The sequence below is a fragment of the Spermophilus citellus genome, assembly GCF_964194105.1.
Source record: "Spermophilus citellus genome assembly, chromosome: 2".
NCBI lineage: Eukaryota > Metazoa > Chordata > Mammalia > Rodentia > Sciuridae > Spermophilus > Spermophilus citellus.
The window spans coordinates 246,532,938-246,559,697 of record NC_138183.1 but is presented as its reverse complement, the minus strand read 5'-3'; the positions used below and the strand labels follow the sequence as shown (position 1 = coordinate 246,559,697).

At 59.3% G+C, this 26,760-nt stretch overlaps 1 protein-coding gene across 7 annotated transcripts in view; it reads right to left on the bottom strand.

Moving 5' to 3' along the window:
• Positions 1 to 26,760, bottom strand: part of DAGLA (diacylglycerol lipase alpha) — a 59,818-nt gene that overhangs the window by 19,338 nt on the left and 13,720 nt on the right. For 2 of the 7 annotated variants that reach the window (XM_081264393.1, XM_081264398.1), the window contains exons 2-5: positions 4,999 to 5,136; positions 4,363 to 4,574; positions 2,979 to 3,080; positions 2,437 to 2,575 (exon numbers count right to left, since the gene is read on the bottom strand). In XM_081264393.1, the coding sequence (XP_081120519.1) occupies positions 2,437 to 2,575; positions 2,979 to 3,080; positions 4,363 to 4,574; positions 4,999 to 5,093 (548 nt within the window). In that variant the 5' untranslated portion in view covers positions 5,094 to 5,136. Of the gene's footprint in view, positions 1 to 2,436; positions 2,576 to 2,978; positions 3,081 to 4,362; positions 4,575 to 4,998; positions 5,137 to 6,173; positions 6,421 to 14,296; positions 14,430 to 15,955; positions 16,381 to 16,436; positions 16,653 to 26,760 lie in introns of those variants that run through there. The other 5 variants (XM_081264397.1, XM_081264395.1, XM_081264394.1 and 2 more) reach the window with 5 other exon arrangements.

Sequence of the window (26,760 nt, the reverse complement as noted above, 5' to 3'; positions counted from 1 at the left end):
TGTGCCCCTCTGCCCTCTTGTACCAGGGGCTGGAAGAGACCTACTTTTCCTGTTAAAGGATTCCAAAAACTTGCTCTTCTCTGAGGCCCAGGTCTGCTCCCCACTCCCCAACCCCAGCTCCACAAGGCCACGAGGCACAAGCAAACAGGGTCTTCCAGGAGGTTAGGAAAGGGTGCAAGCCAACTGCCGTTCTGGGACCTGCTGCCTCAAGGACCTGGGAAGCCTTGCACCCTGAACCAATGCCCACGCTCCAGGGGCTTGATGACATGACATTTTTAATGGTTTCTAAGCTAATGGGGTTTTTCAAAAATTCAAAGAAAATTTCCTGCTGGGCCTCTCACCAGATGGAAGTAGCCTCAACACTTTGCTGCAATGCCCTTTATAAACACCAGGGGGCAGGTCACTTTAGGAATGTGTGTGAGACTGTGACAGATCCCGTCCAGCGTGTCAGGAAGGCTACAGACCAAGCTAGGGACTTGCACACCAAGTCTGGACAGAAAGTTCATAGACCCCAGCAGCCTCTGCCCTGCAGCTCATTAATGTGAAAGGGGGCAGACAGTCCTGCAAAAATCCAAAGTCAAGCCTCCTTGGAATAACCCCCTCTCCCAACCCTGACCAGGTTTCACTGGAAAGAGAAACGACCAAGGACTTCAATATTCCCAAATTCCAAAAACTGAAATAACCTAGCACTGTGAGGCATCAGGAGCATGTGGGTCCCCACATTGGGGAGTTGCTGGCTTGAAAATGTCCTTGCTAGAAAAACGGTTTATGAGTTTCAGAGCAGGGGCAGGCCAGCCGAGGCCGGTCAGCTATCCCAGAGCCCCACAGGAGCAATGGAGAAACCACCAGAGGCCAGGGCCCTGTGAGCTCCGAGGCACCTCATTCACCTTGGCAAGGCCCAGAAACCACAGAAAGCTTTCTAATTAAAATGACTGCAGCCACCAACCTTCACTACAAAGGCACTCGCTCCCCTGGGCCCCCAAGGCAATCACCCAGAGTCAGAAAGGGAAGTCTCGACTAGGCCCAAGGAGCCCAGAAACCATGTTAGGTTGGGGCATGCTCCGAGCAAGCGAAGAGGGAGGGTGGTGGTAGCTAGCTGCCCTCTGGGGAAAATGGACTCTTGGGCCTTGGCTCCAAGGCCTGACATTTTGGGCTGGGAGGCGGCCAGACCCGGCAAGGGTGTGGCTCTGGCCGCAGTGATGAGCTGAGGCGCTGACCTGGAAGGGGAACTCGCTGTAGAGGGTTAGGGTTAGGGTTAGGGTTAGGGGAGGGGTTCTGCTGGGCGTGCAGCCTGGGCAGCCCCCCCCCCCCCATGAGGGTCCTAAGCTGCTCTGGGCTGAAGGGCTGCTTCCATGTCCTACCAACATGACCTGGAACAAGCAACTTAGAGCCCTCACCTGTAGAACGGGTCTCAAAACTTCACTGGGGTTGCCAAAGGATTAACTGGACCAACTGTGTAAAGAGGTCAGCACAGGGCCTCACAGTGGAAGCTTGATGTGTGGGGGGTACTGTGACCCACCATGGAAACCCCCTCTCTATTTTTCTGTCAATAAACAGGAATCATATGATCCTGCCTGGGTACCCTCCCTCATTTTCTCTGGCAGGGTATAGCTTTCCCTTTTCTTTAAATAGGCATGTTAAACACCCCCACCAGGAAGCCTTCCTTGGTTAACTTCCTCCAACCCCTGAGACCTAGAGGCAGCTTGCCTGGTGGTTAAGTGAGGGCTCTAAAGCCAAACTGCTGTGCTAGGCTCTGGCCTCACCATTTGCCAGCTTCCTAACCTCAGCTTTACAACCTCTCTCTGCCTCAGTTTCTCCCTCCTATAATGAGGCAATGTTAATGGCTACACATGGAGCTGACGCTTCCTCCAGGCAATACTAGGTTTGATTTATGAGTCTCCTGCTGCTCCTGCCAGTGTTCTCAGTGCTGCTGCTGACCCTGACAGCAACAGCTACCATCTGCTGACCACTTACCAGTGTGAGCATCAAGTTAACCACTTTGCACACATCCACCACAAGGCAGGAGCTTCCGTTCCCACTTTATTTATTTTTCAGTGCTGGGGACCAGACCTAGGGGCACTAAACCTCTGAGCCACATCCCCAGCCCTTTTAATTTTTTATTTTGAGACACAATGTCACTAAGTTGCTTAGGGCCTTTCCAAATTACTGAGGCTAGTCTTGAACTTGTGATCCTCCTGTCTCAGCTTCATGAGCTGCTGGGATTACATGTGTGCACCACTGCACCTAACCTGTTGTTCCCAGGGGAACAAGGTGACAGGCAGGGAGAAGCTAAGTCCTTCCCTAATGCCCCTGGCTCACACAAGGCTGTCATGCAGTTTGGGAGGCCTGTGGTAGCCCCTTGGAGAACAGAAACCTCACCTCTGCCCTTGGTCAGTAAAGCCCTCTAGGGTACTACCCACCCACAGGCCAACTGACCGCAGGTTGTAGGTCCGCAGGTTGCGCTGCCTCCTCTTGGTGGCTCTCAGTTTGACGAAAGTGCGGCCCGTGGGATCAAAGACGCAGAGGACGGTGATACAGACGCTAAGGATGACCACCCAGTTGCAGACGACCATCCCTGCGGGGGCAGCAGTGGGAAGAAAGGTGGACATGCTGGGGACACCTCCCCAGATCACCAGCTCTGAAGGGAGGGGCACCAGACCCTCCCTACTCCCAGCTGCTACCAGGACCCAAGGACAGGACTGAGAAGCCCCGACTCCCAGCCTGCCCGAGTCGAGTCCTGGGCCCAGCTTTGGCAGAGCAGGCAGCCCTGTGGGCTCCCAGGGAGGTGCTGAGGAGCCTCGACTACTTTCACCGGGCCAGACCAGGGTCCTCTGGGGGATGACCAAACACAGGGTGAAGGAAGCCACCTCCCTGGTCAACCTGCTAGTGCTTAATCTCCTTCCGCTCTAAGCCGGTGCTGTCCTCTCCACCCCCAGGGCTGGCTGAGGCTTCAGTGGGCCATTCCAGGACTGACATACCGAGGGTGACGTTCTTGGCAGTGAGGTCATTGCAGGAGGTGTAGTACTGAGTGAGCCAGATGATGCCCACGATGGCATAGATGAACTCGATCACCAGGATGGCTGCAAGGAGAGCAGGCCCTGGCTGAGAGAGGGCCTGCGTGCCCTCCATGGAAGGCTCAGGAATCTTGGCCCAGCCCCTCCTGTTGGGGAGCCTCTGGCCAGCTCAGTAGCAGGACTGGTAGGTGGGGAGCTGCATCAGACTCCCAGCAGAGGCTGTCCCACCACCAGCTGGTCCCTGTCTGGTCCCCTGTAATTTGTCCTCAGGCCCCTGGTGACTGGAAAGGGGGGTGATGAAGAGGCGCTTCCCTGTTCTTTCAGGATTTCAGAATGATATGCATGAGCTATGGAAATCAGAACCTATCTTAGGTGAATTACCTAATCTCTCTGAGCCTCCGTTTCATTGTTTGTAAAATGGGAGTGACAATGTCATAGAACCACGTGAGGATTAGATGACTGCTCACTTTTCATGGAAACTGCTATTTCCCAGCAAGAGGCCTCTGGGACTTGAGTGGGGAGGAGAAAGGAGCCCAGCATCAGGCTTCAGAGCCCACACCCGAGCTGGCCCTCGTGCTCAGCTGTTGGCACACAGATGCCAGGGCCCTCATGGGGCAGGAGGTGGGGAGGGGATCTGAGGGCCTTGCAGAGGGCAGAGTGTGGCCACTAAGAACCCAGAGCCAGAGGGCCTGGATTCAAATCTGACACTTCTGTGGACTAGTTGTGTGACCTTGAGGAAGCTCGTAACTTTCCTGAGTCCCAGTGTCCTTGTCTATAAAACAAGGTCAATAACAAATAACAGCTCCTCTCCAGGCACCAACAGGGGAAAAGGCTGGGCACACGCCAGCAGGAGAGAAGCGGGAGGGCCCAGGAGAAGGGGTGGAACCTGGGCACAGAAGAGGACGCAGGCTGGTCCCCGGGGGCTTTCGAGGGAGGGCTGCGTCTGTTTGAGAAGGATCACAAGGCAGATGCGCTTTGCAGAGATGCTCATGGTCTAAAAGAGGGGTCAGCACAATCTGCCCGTAAAGGGCCAGAGAGCAAACATTTAGGCTTTAGGCTCCCACAATCTCTGAGGCACTCCTCAGCTCTGCCAAAGCAGACCAATCATGAAAGAATGCGTGTGTTCTAATAAAACTTTATTTATAAGACAGCTCTGAGGCCTCAGCCTGTCCACCCCCACCTAAGACGGAGTCCCAGAAAGTCTCGGTTCACTGCTGTATTTGGTGCTGGTTTACGGCGTGGCTCACAGACGTGCCCAACAAACATTGGCTGAATGAACGAATGAGCACAGGAGGATGCTGGGAGGGTGGTCTGGGGCAGCCCCCAACCCGAGGTGGGCGACCCTTACCCAGGCGCACGTAGAGCACGTACTGCATGGAGTCGCGGGGCTCTGTGTAGAGGATGCCCCCACGCATGCTCAGCCAGATGATGGCCATCTCAGCGATCATGCAGCTCAGCAGGATACCCAGGTAGCCGCGGCCGTGGTCCACCAGGTTCAGGGAGCAGGCCTCATGCGGGTTGTACACCAGGCCGAAGAGCACCACAGACAGGATCACAAACCTGCAGGTGAGCCAGCAGTGAGGCCGGTGGCCCTTGTGTTTGAGCTGTCCCTCGCAGGCAGCCCCACCCAGCCTGGGCTCAGTGGAAGGAGGTGGGCAGCACACACTTCCCCTACAAGACCACTCTCCACCGGGCACTGGGAGCCTCCAGGGAACAGGAAAGTGAGAGTCCCACTGTCAGCGTGGGGAGACAGCAGTGGGAACGGCACCCAATGCTGGGGTTAGGTATAGCAGCGGTCAGGAGGGGTCCTGGCTCCATGTGGGTGGAGCCATAAGGGGCTCCACGTTTCAGGTACCCCCTCCTGAGAGCTGGAAGCAGGACAGGGTCAGGAGTGGGCCCAGGCAGGGAGGAACATGAACTGAAAGGCTTCCTTCCAAGCCTTTCCCCCAGCCTCAGGCCTGTAGCCCCAGCCCCCAGGGCTCACCAGGTGGTGTGCAGGAGGAAGAGGAAGATGGCTGGCAGGACGAGGTCATCGCTGCCCACAGACCAGCGCCGCCGGAACACCACGATCCCAGGCATGGCTGGCAGCTCTGGAAGGCTCAGCGGGCCTGGCACTCACCTCCTAAAAGAAAGCAGAAGACCCTGAAGCTGTGGGGCAGGCTGGAGCACCCAGGGCCACCATTCCTGTGCTACTGGGCCAGTTCCAGGTGTGGCCAGTAGCACAAGCATCTTGGCACTGGCCGCAAGCACCAATCCCCAGACACTGGAGATGCTGACCCATCCTTAGGCTGGACCTGCCTCCTGCCCTATCAACTTCCAGAGCCAACAAAGGACCTGGGCAGTAGGACGATGGCTGCAGCCTGATCCACGGTCTCCTGTCCCCCTAGATGGCACTGCTTGGATTTGCCTCAACAGTCCTCTGTTCTGCTCCATTAAGACCTGGGGATCGATGGGACCCTTGGCCCCAGACTCCTGGTTGCCTTTCCACAAAGATACCTGGCCCAGTGTGCAGGGGGTCAAGGTAGTGGCTTCTGACACCAAGAGCAAGCTGTCCCTTAGCATGAAGGCTAGCAGGGCAGGGGAAGGCTCAAGGCCTTGGGGACTGTGGGCTAGGGCTTGTGAACAGCAGCAGCTGGGACTGATACACAGGGGCGAGGCGCCCAGCACACAGCTGGTACTCCAGAGGCTTTGATGAGTGGGGTCTCTGGCCCCTTGCTTCGCTGGGGCCCTCCAGTGTGGGTGCTCCTGACTTCTACCCATCAAACACCACTCCCAGCCACAGCCATGCCTCCATGTGGAGAAGGCTGTGGCAGAAACATGGGGTCAGGAGTATGACAAGGAAGCCTCCACCCGACCACTGGAGGAGCAGCCGCACCTCTGGGCTCCCCCGAGCCACACAGCCTCCAGCGCCCAGCGCCCAGCTCCACAAAGTAGCTGGATGCACATAAGTCATGAGCAAGCTCAGCAGAGTGCCCAGGACCCTGGGCCGCCCCCTCTTTAGAGTGCAGAAACGAGGGCAGTGACGGGCAGGAGGCTGGTACAGGAGGACGCCAAAGAGCAGCTCCAGAGCTTCTGCACTGAACTATGCAGAGGGGCGCCTCCTGTGGGGGCTGAGCACCCTGCCGCAGGCAGCTGTCCCCCAGCCCCACAGAGGCTTACATGGCACCTGGTCCGGGTTGGGCAGCAGGTCCTCCTTTCCCCGGTGACGGCTCTGGGGAAAGCGTGTATCGGTGACCAGCATCATTTGGGAAGGAAGTGGACACGTCCTCCCCAGCCAATGGGCACAGCACTCAGGGTGGGCCAGGGGGCGGGGGCCAGGCGGCCGGCCAGCATGTCCAGCCTGCTGCCTCCTCTCCCTGGCAGCCACTTCCCCAGCAGCTCCAGGGCTGCTCGGGCCAGCGAGTCAGCAGCTGGGCTGGTGGCTGGAGGGCTAGCTTGCCTTGATCGTGCCTGCTCCTCCCCGCCTCAGGAAGTGACATCATCCCACACTCTGAGGAGGAGGCGAGGAGTGAGGAGTGGAGCGCAGATTCGGGAAGCGGGAGAAGGCTGGAGCAGGCCAGGGACCTGCAGGAGTGGGGTGGCTGGGGCCACGGTCTGCAGGAGGCTAGGGCTTCAGTAACTGTGACGATAGCTGATAGCCCTGGCTTTGGGTTTGAAGTGATGAGACAGGACAGAGCCGGGGCACCTCGGGTGACAGCCAGGCAGGGGCTGAACGGAGCTGGCGACAGCTGGTGATGCCACCCCTCCCCTGTCTGCAGTTGGCTCATGGAGGATAAGCTGGGGCTGGGGTCAGGGTTGGGGGCTGCCGTGAAGCACCCAAGAAGTGGGACCAGCGCGGCCCCAACAGGTACCAAGGCTCCGCGTCCAGCTCCCATCAGCCATGCAGGGAAAAGGTGGGAGAGGGCCCCTCGTCCCGCAGCCCTGAGGGGCTGGTAGACGAGGGTCCTGCCTACCCCAGCCTGTCCCTGCCAGCAACCTGGCCCTCAAGTGGACCCCTGGATGGCGTTCTCGAACTAGGGCCCTCACTTACCCCGCCCTTCACCTCCCCTTCCTGGCAGAGCCTAGAAGGACTAGTGCCCCTTGGGCTCACACTACCTTCACCATCACCCGGGAGTCCACTGAGCTGCCCCTGCTCTGCCTGCCGCACCTCCCATCCCTCAGTGCCAGGCCCTGAAGAGGTGGCCACAGGACTGTCCAGACACGGCAATAACATGGACAGTGGCTCTCTGTCCCTGCTCAGGGGGTGATCAGCCTGTGGCTAGCAGCTGTGGTCAGTATAAACCCACCCAGCTTGCCCCTGCCCTCCAGTCAGCGCCCAGGACAGCACACTATTGCAGGACCCTGGCATGGTGCCCAGCCCAGAGCGGTGTCATGGGCTATAGTACCCACCAACTGGTGACTTTCTAGTGGCGCCTGTTTCCTCACCTGTGAAACGCTGATCATGCCTCCCTCCTAAGGTCGGCACGGAGGACGGGAAGGTGTGGGAGCCGGGCTGGGCTAGGAGAAGGCCGAAGCAGAGGGGGCTGCAGCTGGGTGGGGGAGGTGCGGGTGAACTCCCTGGAGGACCAGCTGCCCCCCCCCTCAGCTAGGGCCACTGGATTCTGCAGCTGGTCACCAGCAGGTCATGGGCTGGGGTGGGGGCAGCAGGGCTGTGCTGCACGGGGCACTCTCTGTGCAGATTCATAAATCTCAGGACTGCTATTTTTAAGGGCCTGAAAAGCACCCTTTCTCTTAAGACCCCAGCCCATCACAATGGGGGCCTGTTCCCCTGCTGGGATGTGATTTCATCGGGAGGAAATGTCTCAGGAGGGGGAGGGCAGAGGCTACTTCCTGGTCTGGGGCCACCACAAAGCACCTCCTCTGGCTCTCCTTCCCTGGGGCACAGTTGGTGCCCTCAACAACCCCAGTGTGTGGGGACAGGAGACACTGCCTCCCCTTCCTACCCCTAAGCTCTGGGGCTTCTAGGGCAAGCACAGCACCCCCTCCAGCAGCGGGGAGCAGGAGCTCTGCAAGGGGCACCCCATGCTGCAGGCTGGGTCTCCAACCCCGGCAGGTGGTAATGGGGTGCCAGGGGCACCAGCTCACAAGGATGGAATGACTTTAGCAGCTCTAAAGGGCCTCTTTCTTCCCCCACCCACGTGGCCCAGTTTCCCTGCAGATGATTCAGATCCCTGGGTTAAATATTAACCATTCTGGGAGTTCCTCTTTCTAAAAATGCAAAATTCTTTTTAAAAAGTGCATGCTGTCCCCTACTTTAAAAACATTCTATAGCTCCCCATGGCCTGCAGGATAAAGTCCAAGCCCCTTAGGTGAAGAGGCTAAGGACCTCAGTATCCGACAGGCTAAGCAACCTTGGGCACAGGCCTCGTCCTTTCTAAATCCAGGGTTTCTGTACCCCAGAGTAGGAAGACTCCCCAGCTGTCAGGGACATAGGTGCAGGCTCCAGCACACAGCCTGCCTTCAGGGGCAGAAACCTTCTGGCTAGAAGGCTCTTCCCCCCAGCTCCAGCTCCCGCAGGCCTGCTGCTCTCTAGACACCTCAACGGAAGGGTCCCTGCTTTGGTTGCCCCAATCCTCCCTCCAAGTGGCTGTTCGTCTTTCTGGGCCAGCCCCATATCACCTCCTGTTCGGGGCCCTCCTTGACAGCTCCCTCCCACCCCTCACCTCACCCCAAGCCATCTATCCAGCCACCAGCCTGCTCTGCAACCCCCTCCCTGTCATGAAAGCCAAGACAGCATCTCCTCCCTCTTGGCTCACAGCCTTCCCTTCTGGGGAAACGTCCCTCCCTTCCTGCTGCCCGTGCCCTCCCTGACAGCTCCAAGGAGCCCCCCACCCCCTCACTGGCAATCTTAACTGTTCTTTGGCTTTGGTTGCTTCGTCTGTAAAATGGGACAGCACGGCCCTCGCGGGCTGTGTGGGAACCAATGGTGGGCCGGGGACATCCCAAAAGCTCTGCACGGGTCTGGCACACTCCAGATCCTTTCCTGATGCTCTGTAATAGAGCACCTAGGAGCTCCTGGGGACTTCTTGCGATGTGATCTGTGACCGGGTGCTGGGGTCTGGGGTCTGGGTGGGCGCTTTTGGTGCTATGATAAGACACACCTGACCGGGTACCTGCACTGCTGTGGCCTAGGGTTGCTGCTGCAAGTGGCCCAGGCTGGGCCTCACCCCTTACCCTAAGGCCCCATGTGGGCTCACGCGGCCCTGGGAACAGCGGGCCCCGGCTAGCAGGGGAGCGCTCGAGGGGGCAGAGGTGCTGCAGGGTCAGCTCTCTCAAGGCCCTGCAGAGTCCCTGCTGGGACTGGTGCCTGAAGTGAGGTCATGGCACCAAAGTGGCCACAGGGGATAGGTGATGTGCCACCTCCAGCCCACGAGCGTCCAGGCATGAGCTGGGGGCTGGAGAAGGCCCAGGGAGTGCCTGATACCAGGTGAGCACCCACGGCCTGTCTTCTGAGTCCTGGGCTCACTGCCTTTGGTCTCTGAAGTAGTGATGCAGGGTGACAATGCCACTCTCATGTCTCAGGAGAGTGAGGGGTGATTAAGAATAGAGGTGCTAAAAACCGACTGCTGTCTGAGTCCTGGCTTTGGCACTTACTGGCTGTATAATCTTGGACAAGTTACTTAACCTCTCTGTGTCTCCTTCCCTCCCTTCTAAAACTGGGATCAGAAGAACACCCATCTCAGAGTATCGTGAGTTAAATGAGGCACACTGTGAAACAGCACCTGTCACCTGGGAAGTTTTCAGCAAATGCCACCTCTTCCGTTGTCATTACCACTTGAGAATGGAGACTGAGGCTCAGACGGTGCTCTGGCACCTTCCAAGAAGCGGGGGGCACAGTTCACTCCTGTCTCCACCCAGAGCGCACAGCAATACAGGAAGACAGCGTTGAAAGAGCTCAGAAAGTCCCTCCAAGCCCCTTCAGGGGTGAGGAAACTGAGGTTCAGAAGGGACACAACCCCTGCGCTTCCTGCATGGGTGCTGCACAGATGGCCCCGGAGTCCCCAAGCTAGCCCACTTCCTTCTCATCCTCACAGCACGCCCAGCTCAAACTCCTGGGTGACCCAACCAAGAGCAGAGTGATAGTCTAGGGAGCTGAAGCCGTGACCCTATCCTTCCTGTTCCTGAAGGTGACATAACTCTTAGGAAGCTGCCAAAGTCCACCTGCGCTCTCACTGAGGATAGACCTGCAGGATGGTGCCAACCTGGCATGGATCAGCAGCAAAGTCCCCTCCCGTCCTTCTGCAGCCAAAAAAGGAGACCCACAGGCCCAAAGCCCATCCGCTGGGCCTCTGTGTCAGCCTGCTGAGGCTGGTGATGGAGCCCAGTGTAGCCACAGCCTAGACTGCCAGTCCTGGACCAAGAGTCTCGGGCCTCCTGGGTGGCGAGAGAGGGAACAGGTGCATAGGCAGGAGACACCCAGGCCCTCACCGTTGCTATAGGGAAGGCCGCCATTACATGCCAAATCTCCTGGTGGCCAAAGTAAAAGGGGGGACTGTTCACATGGGATTCCATGTGAATGGGCTCTAAAATGGAAGGTGCCCAGACCCTCCAGAGGGCAGGGTGACTGCCCTGCTCTGCCCCCTCCCACCATCTGGTTCTCCAAGTGTCTGTGTTAACGCTAGAGCTTGTCTAGTCAGACGGGGCATGTCAAGAGTGAGGCCAGGCTGCAGGCAGCATGCAGGGCGGGCGGCGGAGAGGCTCCCTCCCTGCTGGGGCCGGCTCCCTCTCAGGCCACCTTCTCACTGACTGGGCCTGCAGGAAGGTCCTGGTTAACCCCAGCTCCTCCAGGGCCCGCTGCTCAGTGGTGGCGGTGCCTAGTTAACCTCTCTGTGCTGGCTCATGAGGCTTCAATGAGGGATTCAACCCCAGGAACTGGAATCACTTTGTCAACTGCAGGGTGGGTCCTGGTGACGGACGAGGGGCGACCTCCGTGAGCCGGGAGGGCTGCTTCACCTCTTTTAACCTTTATGAGTTGCCCACAATGTCTTAGCCCCCTAAATCCAGGGCAGACATAGGCTCACTAACCCTCTTCACAACTCCACGAGGCAGGCACTATGTTTCCCAGGTGAGGTGAAGTGACTTGCTCACGGTCACCGGCCTAGTTCCACAGCCATCTAGCTTCATCTCTACGTGAAGAGATATGCCTCAGGTCTGTGCCACTGCACCCAGCCCTACGCCTTGCTTCTGAGGGGCAGTGTTCCACTAACTGCCGGCATCCGAATGCAGGAGCTGGCTTCTGACCTCACCTTACAGAGTGGGCAGCAGGGCCTCAGGGACCATAAAGAGCAATCTGGGTATTTGTCTGGCACCAGATTCACAAAGACACCATTGCATGAAAGAGTATCAGCCCCATCCTGAAGATGGCGAACACTGAGCCCAGGGAGCTGCACAGAATGTGGTGGAGCCAGGAGAAAGCGTAGCACCAGGACCTGTATGTACCACGGTAGTCCCGAGTCATCAGGCTGTAGGGGTACCACCCCAACTTTGCAGATGAAGAAACCAAGGCTCAGAGAAGTGGAACGATCTGCCCAGAGATCCCTCTGTGAGGATGGGGCAGAGCTGGGGTTCAAGGAGCACCCATCAGTTACTTCAAAGAAAAACCTCTCTGCCTGCCATTCAACTCCTCATTCCAACACACAGACACAGAGGCGCACGTTCCTGAGGCCCGGGGCTGCACGGCCTCCCCTCCTCGTTCCAGGTCTCAGCCTGCAGGGCAGCCGAGGGGCTGGCCTCCAGAAGCACAGGAAGGGAGAAGGCAGCACGGAGGCAATGGAGAGAGAGCAGGCGTAGGCCGGGGGCCGCGTGCGCCACCAGCCTGTGCCCGGGTGTGTGCAGCCCAAGTTAGGGGCCTGAAAGCTGTTGCTTTTCACACATCAGCTGTGCCGGAGCAGAAGGCAGAGCGGAGCCTGCCCAGCCCGGGGCAGGATTTCAGCATGAGATGGGTCCTCACATGCCCAGGCCCCAGGGCCAGAACAGTGTGCCTGGTGAAACTGTGGGCAGGGGTGGAGTGCCACTGCCACTCTCCCCTCCTGCCGGCCACCCCAGGTCTCATTCTAACAGGCCTGGTCTCCATCCTCGCACTGGGATGATCCTGAAGTGCCGGTGAGGCGCTTCCTGCACCATTCACCACTTAGGGGTCCTCAGTGCCCCATGGACAGGTCTGGCTGCCCACGTCACAGATGGGGAAACTGAGGTGCTGAGGGAGGGAAGGACCACGTCAGGATGAGAAACAGGTCCACCCGCTGTGCCCTCTGCAACACCAACATGTCTGCTGGCCAGAGGAACCCCCACGCCACCCCCCAAGAAAAGAGCAACCTGGCAGCCAGGGACTGTGCAGGGAAGAAGACGAACAGGAACAGCCCCAACTACGAGGGGCCATGCCTGTGGCCACCAGGCTGGACACAGAAATAGTTCCAACAATTGTTCAACTACATGTCTGTTTTTTAAAACTCTATGTAGCGTTTACGCTGTGCTAAATACTGTAACAAGCAGTTCACATAGATTTCCTCCTTTAATCCTTCTTAGGCCCCTGCGAAGTACCATTCTTACCCCCATTTTCCGGATGAGGAAACCGAGGCCCTGGGAAGTTAACCAATCTGCCCAAGGTCATGCAGAGCCAGCCGGGAGGCTCCAGAGCCAGTGCTCGGCCCCTCCCCACAAGCCCTGCCAGGCTCCATTTATCACCAAGGCTCCAGCTTCTCGTTCTCACGCTAATTATTTTCCACTCTCCTACAATGAGCAGAATTTGCCATCTGCCACCCGCCCTGCCACTGACACCAGCCAACTCCCTGGGAATCAACTGGGGCTTTTCGTTTCTGCTGGTGGTTCTGGGAGGGTGGCTGGCTGCTGAGGGCCCTTCCCTGGCCCCCAGGCTGGGCCTCCTCCCACTGCTGGCCTTGCCCTGCCCTCCTCTAGGGGTCCCAGGGGAGGGGGACAGCCAGGCTCTCTCAGCCCTAGGCCCAAAGGACTTCCAATAGCAGAAGGTCTCCCAGACGCTGGCCAGGCCAGGTTGTTCCTGAGCCCTTCCTTGGAGAACATTTCTTTTCCTGAATCAGGCCCTTGTACTATGCTTATTCCAGTGCCCTGAGCAGAGGTGACCTGGAGCGGCCCAGAGAGGCCAGCCAAGCCAGTTAGCATGGGCACTGCCCGCAGCCTCCCGCTGGCACTCCGCCCAGCAGGTGCCACTGGGGAAGGCAGACAGCAGGTGCAACCTTTCTAGATCACCCAAGTCTTCTCAGATCCCCCCAGACCCCTCCCTCTCAAGTGCACAGACCTGGAGGGCCACAGCCACCCACTGAGCAGGCCAGAGGGAAGGCAGCAGCCCACCTGAGTCAGGCAGCCCTAGAGTGGAATCTTGGTTCCGTCACTTCTATTTGTCTGTGACCATCGCTTCTCTGAGCCTCTGTCTCTTCATCTGCAGATGCGGTGATGAGGTGCAGTTTCACAGGAGTGCCAAGGCGTAGATGCACAGAGAAACTTCTGCTTGCACCAGCGCTGGCCACTCCCACTCTGGTTTATTCATTAGCTCACCGCAGCTCACACATGGAGCTGGTGCCCCTTGCAGCGTGGCAGGGGCTTGCTAATTCTCCTCCATCCAGGCCTCCTCCTCACGGGACATCACGTCTCGTCCCGCTTCCTGGGCCAGGTGGGAGAAAGGGGCCACAGGAAAAGCGACTAACCTAGAGCAAGGCTCACCCTTCTGACCTCCCAACAGCGAGCCTCGCCCTTGCCTCACTTCCCTTCCTGGGCGGGGAGCATCTCCCAGGAGCCCCACTGGCCCACACAGAGGCTTCTTAGAACTGTCTTCTTGAACCCACAACAAGCCAGTGAGCCACTGACCCACGGGACAGTTGGGACCACAGAACTCCAACCTAAGGCCACACGGCTCTACCCATCCCAGAAACTGTTCTGTGTGGCTGAGTTTCAGGATCTCCATGGTAGACCCCCTTTCAGCTCAAACTTGGGGTGCCCTAAGGCCCAGGCCCTCTGCTCAAGCCCCCAAGTCCAGATCCCACCTGCACCCCACCTCAAGCCTCCCCTGTGCCACGAGCAGCTTCCCAGATGGCCCCCTGCCAGGAAGCTCATCAGCTCCAGCTACACACCAGTGCTCCCACTTCTCAGGGCTTCCTTCCTCCAGAGGAGGCTGCCAGTCCCAGGTGCTGGTGTCACCTCACAGAGGAATTAGCACCTTCATTAGGGGCCCCCGAATGAGGCCGTTAATGAGCTTCTAAGTGGTCACACCTAGCCTGACACCTCCCCGGGGAGCCCCCCAGCCAGCATACCCTCCGCCACCGCCTGCTGCTGCAGCTCCTCAGGCTGAAGGCCAGCCTTGGGGTCTGGTCTGCTTGCGTGCATGTTGCTCAGAGGCCAAGGAAGCCTCCAGACTTGAGAGGCTGTGTGGGCCAGACCTCTAAGGGGCCACCTCCCTGGACCATCTAGGGCACAGCCATCTAGGGCACGGACCAGCCACTCAGGTATTGGGTTTCCCATCGACCATTCCCTGGCCATCTCAGAGCAAGCAGGGATCAAGTGACTGGGTAACACAAGCTCCTTCCCAGGGGAGGAGGTCTGCAGCGCTCTGGCATGTGACAGGAAGGGCCAGCAGCCCCTGCCACCGTGGAGTTGGAGACAGAGGTGGAGTCTCCTGCCATGGCCTGGTCCTCTCCCCTCTGTGGCATTCCTTCCCTCTGTACCCAACGAGGGCATCTCTGCTCTTCAAGGTGGGTTTTTGGAGAGTCTGGCCTACAGATGGGGGGTGGTCACAGTGGCATGCAGGCTGTGGCATTCAGAGTAGTGTTTGGCTATCTCGAAGTTACGGTTCCTTGTCACTGTCCATGAATAGTCTCTGCTTCGAAATGTCCGAAAGCCACAGGCAGGGAGCTCTCAGGTGCCTTCTGCCTGTGACTTTTAGAGAGCTTGGGGCTCCACACAGGTGCCTGGGATCATGGGACCGGCACACATCTGGCTCCTGGCCTTGCCTGAGCCAGAAGAGCAAAATGGGCCCCAGGAACTGACCTGACCTAAGGCCATGGCTCCCTCTGTCCCAACCTTGTGGTCCCCTCCACCATCTATCTCAGCAGGACAAAGCTATGAGCTGTAGGGCCTCCAGGAAGGGCTGGGGCACAGAGGGACTCCACTGCTGGCTGGAGGCTGGCGGGACCTGGTGCTGGCCCTGGTGCCTCTCACCTATCCACTGGGCCAGAACTTCAAATTACGATGTGGGGATTAGCCACTCCCAGGACAGATCAGCTACTGTTGCTGTCTGACAGTGCCGCTGACAGTACCTCCCTCGGGGGCCTCTGTGAGGATGAAGTGAGTTAAAAGCTGGAAAGTGTTGAGCAGGCTCTGCCCAGAGGAGGTGCTTGGCAGCCCGAGCGACGGGGACATGCAGTTTTAATTCTCTTCTGAAAGTGGATTACAGTTCCTAAGTGCCCTTTAAATAAAATTAAACCCCCTGACCATTAGCCATGAAGCTCTGCACCCACCCCTGCTTGCCAGGCCCCACCATAGCACCCATACCTCCCTCCAAGTCCCACTCTCCCCGTCAGCTGGGCACGCCCCCTGCTCCTGCTCACGTGTTCCCACGGAGCACACCTGGTCCTCTCCTAGGCCCCCTTGATCAGGCGCTCTTCCTAATGAGGCCTCTGAGACCTGCTCAGGTACTTGTCCCCAGTTGCTCCCAGTCCCAGCCCTGGTGGGTCAGCTTGGGACGGATCAGTTCAGGCCCTGGCCCACTTTCTGCAGGTCTCTGGTGCCTGGCCGGCCCTCTCTGTGACATGGCAGGTTCCCTAGGAGGCCTTGGCCACCCCTGCTTCTCTCCTGGCCTGGGAGATGGGCCCCAGGGCTCTGAGCAATGAGAAGGCTGGAAACGGCCGGGAGGAGTTGGGGGGTTACAGCTACATGGGGCCCCTGGGAAGCATCAGCCTCCTGCCTGTCCATACCTGGGAAGGACCACGGCCCACTGTCTTGGGCAGGTACAGAGAACAGGGGCCAGGTCTGCTCAACCTCCAGCTCCAGAGCTCAGCATCATGGTGCTTCCCAGAGGACTCGCCTTCAGGAACCTGGTCCCCCGTCTTGTCACGTTGCTATCCTATGGCCTCTACTTCGCTGCCTGTTCCTTGGTGTGATGGGAGGTAGAGCTGGGGCCGCCCCTCAGCCTGAGTGGCAGTCTGCTACCACTTAGCAAGGACACAGCAGGGAGCTAACAGGAGCTTGGCAGTCCTCCTCCTGTCGCCTGGGGCTTGTGCCCTTGGCCCCCTAACTCTCACAGTGGGAAGAGGCAGGCCTCTTCGCTGACCCTGCCAGCCTGAGAGGGGTCAGTGAAGCTGCAGAAACTCCAGGGGACAAGCCTTTCAAGGAAGGAGCTGGCAGCAAGGAGGAGAGCCCAGCAGGGCTGGTGCCCAGTGCTAATGGAATGCCCACCTGGGGCTGGCAAGCCAAGCCAGGTCCTAGCAAGACTGGCGGAGGCGGAGGCGGAGGCGGAGGCTCCTGACAGACTGAAAGTGGCACCTTGTCCCCTCCAGGGCTCAGGGTGACAGTGTGCTGAGCCTGCTTCCCAGCAGGCTCGTCCTTCCCTTCGCATCCCAGGAAGGCTCTGGAGGGGGTGGGGGGTCAGCCTGCGTCACGGCTCGTGCTGTCTCCTCCACCCTCGGTGGCCGCTGGCGGCTATAAATACCACTCCTGTCTCTGGATGTTGCAGGAGGTGACCTAGAATCGTGGGCACTGAGGCCTCCTGGGGCCCCTCCCTGCCTGTTTTAGACAGTGCCTGCCTGACCCGAGCATCCATACAGCCTGGGAGCTGGCCCCAAACCCGGAGCGGAGCCTTGGCCAGGAGTGAGGACACTCCGGCTCCCAGGGACACTGCCCTGGCTTCCAAGCCTTCCAAGTCTTCCTGTGACAGCGTTTCTATCCTGTTCATGGGCAAGGGCCTAAGAATGCTAGACCCTGGCTGGCCCAAGAGACACAGTGCCTGAGGCTGCTGGTCCCCTGGGCCCCACTGCCATCTGTACCACCCACAGCAGCCTCAGGCCTTGGGCTCCTGGGTAAAGGCCCAAAGCCACTCATCCAGAGCCCCTCCCTCCCTCTCTGATCATCCCACAGTTCCTCCAAGATTCTTGGCTCAACCTGGTTTCCAAACTTGCCATCACCCTAGGAGCCTCCCTGGGACATACTCTACTTTCACAGGGGCCCTGTTGAAGGTTTAGTGGTTTCAGACAAGTCCTTTTCTTTATTTGGCAGCCTGCCTCTGAGTGCACCCTTCCTTCTTGAAAGATTCAGACACGCCCAGGCCTCAAGCCCCTGGCTTGGCTGGAGCACTGGCCAGGTGGTAGTCCCTGGACCTAGCAAGAAGTGAGGACACCAGCACTCAGGGAGGGGCGAGGAGCCATTCCAGCTCTGGCCTCGGGGAGGCGTAAGCTCTGAGAGAAGAAAAGGCGGGAAATGGCTCCAGGGGTGGCTGAGCCCTATGAACACAGGTGTTATCTGGCAAAAGTTAAATTCAAACTTGCAACAATCAGAGTGCCTCCTATGTGGGCCTGGGGCTTGGAGAACAGCAATAAAGAAGACCCCTGAGGGCCAGCCCAGGGAACCTGCAGCTCAGGTGAAAGAGAACCTCAGCTGACCTTCACAGGTACGAGGAGGAAGGGGGAGGGGGCGCTTGAGAACCAGGAGCAGAGCTGAGACAGAGGACAGAGACCACCATGGAGGGCAGCAGGGGACAGCATGGAGGACCGTGCTCAACAGAAACCAGGTATAAGGAGGAGGGGGTGGAGCCAGGAGCAGACTGTCTCAGAAGGAGCAGAGGAGGCTGAGGGGGTCCTGGATGTGACCTGTGGGCCAGGTATTGTGCTGGGGAGGGATGTGCATGGCCCAGAACTGAGATCCAGCAAACGAAATGGTGACGGGGGCAGGGGGAGGGAGCATGGCAGCGAAGAGGGTAACCCCAGCTTCCCAGCCTGCACAACGTGTAGGCAGAGGAAGTACCAGACCGTGGAGGAGCGCCTTGAGGACATTGGCCTGAGGATGTCTGTCCTGCTCCCCAAAGCAAGATATTCCCCCCAAAGTGTGAGTGCAGCCAAGTCCTAACCTGGGTGAGCTATGCCCAGGCACCCATTCAGGGGTGGCCTCCGTGCTCTGCTTCCACAAGTGAAGATTCCCAACAACATGCCTGGGGTTTGAGGCAACCCCCCAACATCCAGGCCCTCACTCTCCCTGTCACCTGGCCTGCCCACGAATACGACCACACAAGGGTGGCCTAACTGGATGGAAGAGACCCAGAGCCCGTTAAAGCCCACAGTGGGCAGGGAATGAACAGCCATCTCTGTTGGCCAGGCAACCAGCCAACCACGCACCCATCCTTCACTCCCAGCTCCGCCCCCCACTTGCAGTCATTCCGGTGCCCATCACACCTGGCACCCTCCCTCATGCTGGGCTGCATGCACACAGGACCTGGGCTGTGCCCGCCCTCATCTCCTTCCCCAGCTTGCTGGCCTCTCTCTCCAACAAGCTGAGCATGTCCCATCTCAAGGCCTTTGCCCTCGCTCTTCCTCTTGATTCGTGCCCAGATCTCTGCCTGGCTGGCTCCCTGCTGTCATTTAGCTCCTTGTTCCACTGCCCCCTCCTGCTGACCCTCCCGCAGCAGGCTGTCCTCCACTCCTCGCAGCACTCTGTCAGATGCTTTGCTCAGGGTTACTGTTTGGCTCCCTTCGCAGGGTGTGGCTCCCCAGGGCAGGGCCTTGCCTAATTTCTTCTCACTGGGTCCCCAGCACCCAGCAAATGGCCTGGCACATGGAAAAAGCTTCAAAAAGTTCTTCCTGCCTCAAGGAAGAACCATCTTTGAGCACGGCCCCAAAGGACAGAAGTGGCTGGCTACGGGAGCTGGTGCGGAGCTCAGCCAGAACCCGGGCTCCTGCTGGCCTTCCCCGGGCTCTCCTTACATCCTCTCCCTACCCGGGTCCAACACCCAGCCCTGAACTGCCCCTGCAGCAACAACTACCCAGGGAACCATGCTGGCACCCAAGTTGAACACAGCCGATGAGGCAAAGAAGTGGGGCCTTTTCATTTTACTGGGGAGGCATCTGTGGTGGGAAGGGCATGCTGGGCGAGCTGTCTGCAGTGGCACTGTGGGCAGGACCTGCTGCCCGAGGGCTTCCCAGCAGTGGCAAGCCTGGCTGCCTCCCTCCCAGCTCCACGTTCCTGGGCACGGGCATTAGAGCGTGTGTGGAAGCACACCTTGGGCAGAGCGAGGGGGCACTCCAGGGAAGAACAGGAGAGCTGTGCTCTCAGGAGGCGGCCAGGGCACAGGAGCCCTCTCCCAGTGACAAAGCCTCAAGGTGGGCTAAGGGTTGGCTCGGCCAGGATGCCATGGCCTGGCTGGAAGCAAGGGGGAGGACCTGGGAAGACTGGGGTCCTCATGCGGAAGGTGAAGGGGTTGGCCAGAGGCCTCCAGGCTCTCTTGGCACATTCAGTTTCCTGAGGTCTCCAGCCTCAGGCTCAGGGATGGAACCCCACGGAGGAGGCGGAGCCCGAGGGTGCTATGGCCTTCCTCATCCACTTTGTTCTGGACCCCACCCCAGGGAACAGACAGCCCCCACCTCCATCAGAACTAGCCATTCAAACCTAACCCGTTGGTGACTCCCATGTGACCCTGGGTGAGTCTCGAAGCCTGGGTTCCTCTCCACACAATGGAGACAGAAGCAGCCACCGCCTCCCTGGCTACTGGGGATCCAGTGAGACCCTGGTAACGGGCCTGTCTTCTGGGTCCTCATTCTCCTCCCTCCCTGATGCCCATCCCTTTCTCAGCACAGCAAGAGCCTCTGCCACGCTCCTGGTCTAGCAGAGCCGCAGGCTGGGTGCCCACGGGCCCACCCCAGGTTCTCCCCTGCGCAAACCCAAGGAGGAAGACAGGAAGGCCTGCCTGTGCCCTGCACCCCACGACCCAAAGTCAGAGGGCCTAGGGAGGGCCAGGCTGGTGGCAGGCTGCACCTGGAGCAGGGGAGGCCGGTCTCAAGTCCCTGGTGCCCTTATGGTGCCAGCCCTTCCCCATCCTCTGCACAGGGACTCCTCTCCACTCCTCTGGGGCCTCAGCAAGATGCATGAGATCACGTCTGGGAAGTGTTCAGAGTGCCTCGGAGAGAAAAAGCCGAAGGGATGGAGGTGGGATCCATTATGTATAAACGCGCTTATTTATTAGCACTTCTGTCGACTGCAAAGGGCAGAATGGGACACTCGTGGGATTTGGTGTCAGGAAATCTGGGCTATAAAGGAGCCCAGCCACTTAACAGGTGTAGGCAAGTCGCAGCCTCTTCAAGCCCCAATTCTTGGAAAAGGAGGATAAGCAATATGAGTGATGTTAGTAAAGCACTGCATAAATCGCCTTTCTCTACCTGCACGTGGGGACTGCAGGGGCACCAGTCCCACGGCCTCACCGAGAAGAGTGGCGCAGGTGCCAGACACAGGGTGGGTATGAACAGTACACAGTAGGTATCTGTCCTGCTGCTGGAGGAGAAGGTGTAGGAAGGAAGAGAGGCCTGAGGATGGGGCTCTTTGCAATAACCCCAGGAAGGCCCCCGGGCTTTCCCCGCCCCTCCCTGAAACAGGGAGATGGGCTTTCCCTTCTTCCACGTCTGTCCTATCCCCCAGCTAAGAGAGGACCACGGAGGCACCTGGGATCCCCAGGGCCAGGAGCCAGAGACTACCCTCACCAGCCTCCCTGTCCCCAGGCATGGCCAGGCTCACCACAGGCCACCCTGAAGTGACCCGGCCCCCTCCTCCAGCTGTGCCCACCTTGTCACCAAGGCTGAGAGAAGAGGCTCTCCTAGCTGCCTCGGTTCACAGGGCTCTTTGTTCATGGAGGGTGCTGCTCAGCCTCTTAGTGACGGCCTGCTTGCCCTTACAGCTTGTAGGACAGGTAATGAGAGGCAAAGAGACCACAGGCCACACCAGTAGGTTTGCTGAAGGCCACCACACAAAGCAGAGTAGAAACTCAAAGTAGTGCTCGGCGTCCCTCCAACAGGACTGAGGCCATCCCAGGAGGCTGGCCACAGGCGGGACTGCAGGGAGGGGAGCAGATGGCCCTTGCCTGGCCATTGCAAGTCCTTGCTCAGACTCCTGGTTATGGGAGAGAAAGGGCTCCCTCTTCCCTGGGATGCCAGATCCACCTGGCCACTGGCTACATACTCTGTTCTGCTCAGCCCAGAGGAACAGGAACAGGACAAGGGTCTCAAGCAGCCCTGGGGATGAACTCAGTCGGCCCAAGGAAAGAATGCTAGAAGGCCATGCCCTCAGGAGGGTAGGCCTGTGACTGCAGAAGCTCAAGTTCAGGTTCCTGGAGTGAATCATTTCAAGCAGGTGAAGGGAAGGTCAGGGTTGAGATGGGTCGAATCAGGCAGCTCTCCTGCTTGGAGGAAGGGTGATGGCTGCAGACAGGCTGCTCTGGGAAAGAAAGGAAGGGGATGCAGCTGTGGGGCTCCTGGCTCAGGCCATGTGTTCCTCTGCCCTGGCCACACAAAAGTCCCATTGATGCTGCCCCTCACCCCCGCGCTCTGGGGCCACTGCCCTAGCCCAGGACTCTGGGGGCCTCTCCTGCTCCTAGCCGACAGTCCAGCTGTTGCTGCTGTTGCTGCCCAAGCACGCCAAGCACGCCAGGCCCGGGCACCACAAGGTCACACGCTCTGTGTGGGCGAGGAGCGGCGAGGCACTGCTGGGACTGTACTGGAGACTGAAGGGGAGTCGTGCTCACGAGCAACGCAGGGCTGCACAGAAGCGGGGCTCCCAGCAGCAGCAGGCCACCGGCTGCCACCCTTGCCCAGCTCCACCCATCTCCCAGGAGAGCAAATCCTTGGGCAAACAATCCGACAGGTGTGAGCGAACGGCAAACGCAGAGCTGGGAAAGCAAACATGGACGCTGGCCACAGGAGGGTGCTCGGCCCTGCCTGTGCCCCCAGCACTTGGCCCAACAGAGCAAGTGACTTGACTTCCCTGCACTGCACCCCGCCCCCCAGGGGCCTAACTGTGAGGTGGGAGCAGGGACAGGAGGAAGGGGCAGGGCATGATTCTCAGGGCTGGGCTCCTGAGAGCTAGCTGCCACCCACCATCCGCGTCACCAGCTCACCCAGCAGGAGACGTGCTGAAGAGGGTCAGGCTGGCTTGGGCTTGGCATCTCTGCTGGGTCACATCCTAGCTGGCAGGTTTTGACTAACTCATAGCACCTTGGGGCCAGTGATGGCCACTGTGCAATGGCCTTGGTGACAGTATGGGTCCTGGCTGCCATCTGGGGCTTCAGCGTCAGCCTGACCCTGACCCTGAAGTAGCAAAAGGAGGCACTGTTATGCCCTGAGGGTGAAGAGCAGCCCGTTTCCACATGTCCCACCACGGGCCACAGCTGCGCGTTCTGCAGGCAGCACTCCTCGGGCCTCCGTGCCTTTGCACAGGCCATTGTCTGCCCAGATCTTGCTTCCCCGAGAACTCACCAGTGTCCCCTGGCTTAGCCTGCATACCACCTCCTCTGTGAAGCGGCCAGGACCTGCCACCCCCACAAGGGCAGACCCTATCAGTACCCCTCCATCCAGGCTCCCCCACAGGCTAGGAGCTACCGAAGGGCAGAGCTGCACGCTCTGCATCTCTGTGTCCTTGGCTCCCAGCACCGTGCCTGGTGCCTAGCAGCTGCTCAAGAAATGTCGAACAAGGCCCCCGGCCCGGCTCTCTTGCTCCTCTTAGCATGCTGCCAGCACATTTGGCCAAAGAGATTCAGAGACAGCAAATGTGCAGGAACCAGGGCAAGACTGAGCATCCCAGCAGAGCGCGGGGGCACAAGCTCCTTTGGAAACTGTCCTCCAGGCTCACCAAGCTTCACCCACAACCACAGGAGGCTTTGGGGCTTGCAGGCGGCCTCCCATCTCCAAAAGCAGAAACCAAAGTTAACAGGGGGTGAGCAAGGGAAGGGGAGTGCACCGGAACTGCAGGGAGAAAGGCAGTTGTGGCTGCCATCTGCTGTGAGCAAGATGTTTGGAGAACACGCGCTCCTCGCTCCGCTCCTCGCTCCGAGGCCTCACAGCCAACCAGGGAGGGTGGGGCCAGCCGCCCTTCTACAGATGGGAGCGGCAGCTCAGCCAAGCCTGTAGAGGCCACGAGGGGTGCCAGGCCCCCTCCTGCCCACCCAGACCCGTGGCTGCCCCTGCCTGACCTTCTGATTCTTGGGCAGATGGGGGACAGGACATAGTACCCTGCCTCTTCCAGGGAGCCTTACAGGCTCTGGGGAGCCAACTCCACCATGATGGCGCTGACAGCTTAAACACTGGGTACTAAGGGCAATAATACCCGCTATAATTTACTGAGTGCCCAAGTACCTGCCTGAAGACCCCATCCTAGGAACTTCTAGCCTTTAGCTCACTTCCACCCCATCAGTCCCAGGGAAGGGGGGAATGCAGGATCCGAGAATGGGCCAGGCCCTGCTCCTCACTGCAGAGGCCTATGACTACCCAGGGTCCATCAGAAGAAGGTCCGGGGACCTTCACTGCTCTCTAGAGCTCAGTACGTTCTCAAGGAGAATACACACAATCACTGAGGGAGGAAGGTGAGGGCCAGGGATGCAGAGATCTGTCCCACAGCAGGCAGGGAGCAAAACCCAGAATCCTGCCCCACAGGCCAGGCTTCTGGGGCCTTGGCTCACTCTGTGCAGGGCTGGCCTCTGTCCTCAGCACCACCTGGCCTACCACAGCGCTGCTGCCCCAAGCAGCTTGACACATCTGCCTTGGAGAGAGCCATGGCAGGGGTCTGAGGCAGTGCAGAGAGACCAGGGCAGCTGGGGCCAGGCACCGCCCCCACCGCCTGCTCATGCTGCCTGTGGAGGTCACCGCTCAGCCACAGCGTCCAGCTGCCGGGGTGCACCAAACTGAAGTCAAAGAGGTCTCAGAAGCTACACAGGGACTGGGGCTGTGGCTCAGTGGTGGGGCACTTGCTTGGACTATGTGAGGCGCTGGGCTCGATTCTCAGCATCCCATATAAATAAATAAATTAAATAAAGGTTCGTTGACAACTAAATATATTTTTAAAAAAAGAAAGGCTACACGGGATTGGCCCATCAGCCACATACCTTCCCTGGCCACCAAACCCTACCCAAAGGAAATTAGCAAACCAACAGCCGGACATGCTTGCAGGCATTTAGACACCCCACTTATCAGCGACACTGGAACTGCCCCTGTTCCCCCGCCAAAGAAACCACTGACTTTCTCACCAGGCCAGAGGGTGGGTAAGGGGCTAAGAAGTTGGTCCGACAAGATCAAACCATGCCGGGGTCCCAAATGTCACCCTGGCCCCCAGAAGCTGCCTGCCCTGCTGTTCCACCAGGAAGTCGGAGTAACCCACCCTCCCACCGGCAACAGGAAGGCGGGGACTCTGAGGCCAGTCACCCAGAACTGCACATCCCACCCCACCCCCCACTTGCCCCACGCAGCATGCTGTCACCACCCCCACGGTTGCGCACAGTGTACCCCTCAGATCTGTCTGCTTGGTCCCTGCACCCCCACACGCCAGGACTGCAATAATGACAACTTCCACAACTGGTCCCCCTGATGTCCCACTGACCGCACCCTCCTCTGCCTGCTGGAGGGGGGCTGAGAGTGAGCCCCAGGGCCTCTCTGTGCTCCAAGTCCAGAGACCTGTGGGGACCTTTCCAGCGGGGAGAGCCCACAGCTTCCCCCTCACCCCCAGGGGCCCTTGTGCTGACCCCATTTCCTGCCTCTCACAGTCCCCCGCCTGGTCACCCTATCAAGTGCCCCTTCCCCAGGAGGGAATCAATGGCTTCCCTATTCTGGGGCCTCTGGACAGGGGCAGGGGAGGAAAGCCACTTCACCCAGGGACTCTCTCTGGGAGCAGCCCCTGCTGGCTGGCATGCTGGGGACCCTGAGGCCTCATGGTCCTCTGTGGGGGTGGTGTGGAAAGCGGGGGGGGGGGGCAGCCCCAGGCGGAGGTGGGGAGAAGGCTGAGAGCTCCATGGGGGGCCATCAGCAGCCCCTCTATTCCCACTAATCCTGTCACCACCCAGACACCTTCACAAATAACTCCCGCCTGGCTGAGGCACAGCCAGGCCGAGGGTGAGTCAGCGAGGGAAATCCCAGCTCGGCGCCCACCGCTGGGGATGGTTCCGTTGCTGACACCTACGAGTGGGGCGTCCGGCCCCTCCCGCAGAGGGCGAGAGGCACACCCGGCTCCCCCACCCCGTCCCTGCCTGAGCGCAGCCTGGCAGGCGGGGGCAGGGAGTCACAGTGTAGAGGATCCTTACAAGTGAGGCTGTGGGCACATGGCTGCTTCCTCAGGCCTCTGGCCCCTCATCCCTGGCACACTAGTGGGGAGGAGCCCCTGCAGCTCCTGCCTGGGACCTGGCACCCTGCCCCCTGGAGATATCCTGCTTTCCAGTGTCTTGGTACCCCAGGGTCTCAGCGGACGGAGGCATGAACACCAGCCTCTTCCTGAGGCATGGGCCCAGGCCCCCATCTGCCTGAGCCCAGCACCCCTACTACAGGCTGCCCTGGACCCCAAGGAGGGCAGAATGGGGACAGGACCCAATGCCCTGCCCGGGAGGCAAGAGGACAGCAAGGCCAACAGAGAGACAGGCACAAAACTTCCTCATAGCAGGATGTCCTGGCCATCTAGAAACACAAACACGGCCAGATGCACAAACCTGACAGACCGGTTGGTGCTAGAGGCCACCTCAGTGCCTGCCTGGTGGCTGCCTGAGGGTGCAGGAGAGATCACAGCCTTTTGCAGCTGGGGCTGGATCTGCCTCAGGGGACACTTTGCCTTCTCCAGCCATCCCCTCATTGCTCCACCCCCTTCCAGCCTGACAAGCGCTACCTTCCACTGCATAGGTAAAGGGTGATGTTCTGAGCACACCCGGCCCACAGCCTGGTGTGGCTCAAGGGCCAGGTCAGGAGAACGGACCCAGGCCTGGGAGCTCCCAGACCAGGAGGTGCTGGTTACACTCAACAGGACCTCAGAAGGAGGCCAACCTCACGGAGCTCACAGGGCCCAGTGACAAGGCAACAAGGAAAGCTGCCACTGCTCAGTCCCAGGAGAGAGGGCGTCCAGAGGGCTGAGCACTGGGCTTCAGGTGGGACTGGCTCACTCTCCTCTCGCCCTGCCCCTGCCCCTGCACATAGCTGGCCAGGCCAGGAAGCAGCACCCCTGTGCAAGAGGACTCCAGCCAGCAGAAGCCCCTCCCCACTGCTGTCCTTGAGGCCTGAGCTCAGCACCAGTTGGTTCCCCATCTCTGCCCCTGGGCTGCTTGCAAAGGTAGCTCCTGCAGGTTCCCTGGCAGACAGGGCCCATGGGGTGCCTCCCTGGCATCAGGCGCACACACATGCTGGGTGTTGCCTGAGCAGGTATCCAGAGCCCCTCTGCCAGCAGGGAGGAGGAGCAGCTGAACGGAAGCTGTGTTCAGGTCTCTCCAGCCCCCCACCCCTTTGATCTTCAGCTCTGGCTAGGCTTCCCTTCCCCTGGCTCTCCCAGGCCTCTTGCACTTCCCAGGCAGGGAAGTGGGTGTGGGAGAGATCCAGAAACCCATCAGCTACTTTGAAAGAGACTGAAAACATGTGACCACACAAATCTCATGGGTTTACTTAAATGTCTTTCAAACAAATGGTTTGAATGGATTTCTCCCACCCTCCCTCCCCACTGAGCCACTCAATGGAAAACAGCAGCTCAAAGGGCCAGATTCTCAGGGCTGCTGGTGGCTGATGGAAATGGGGTC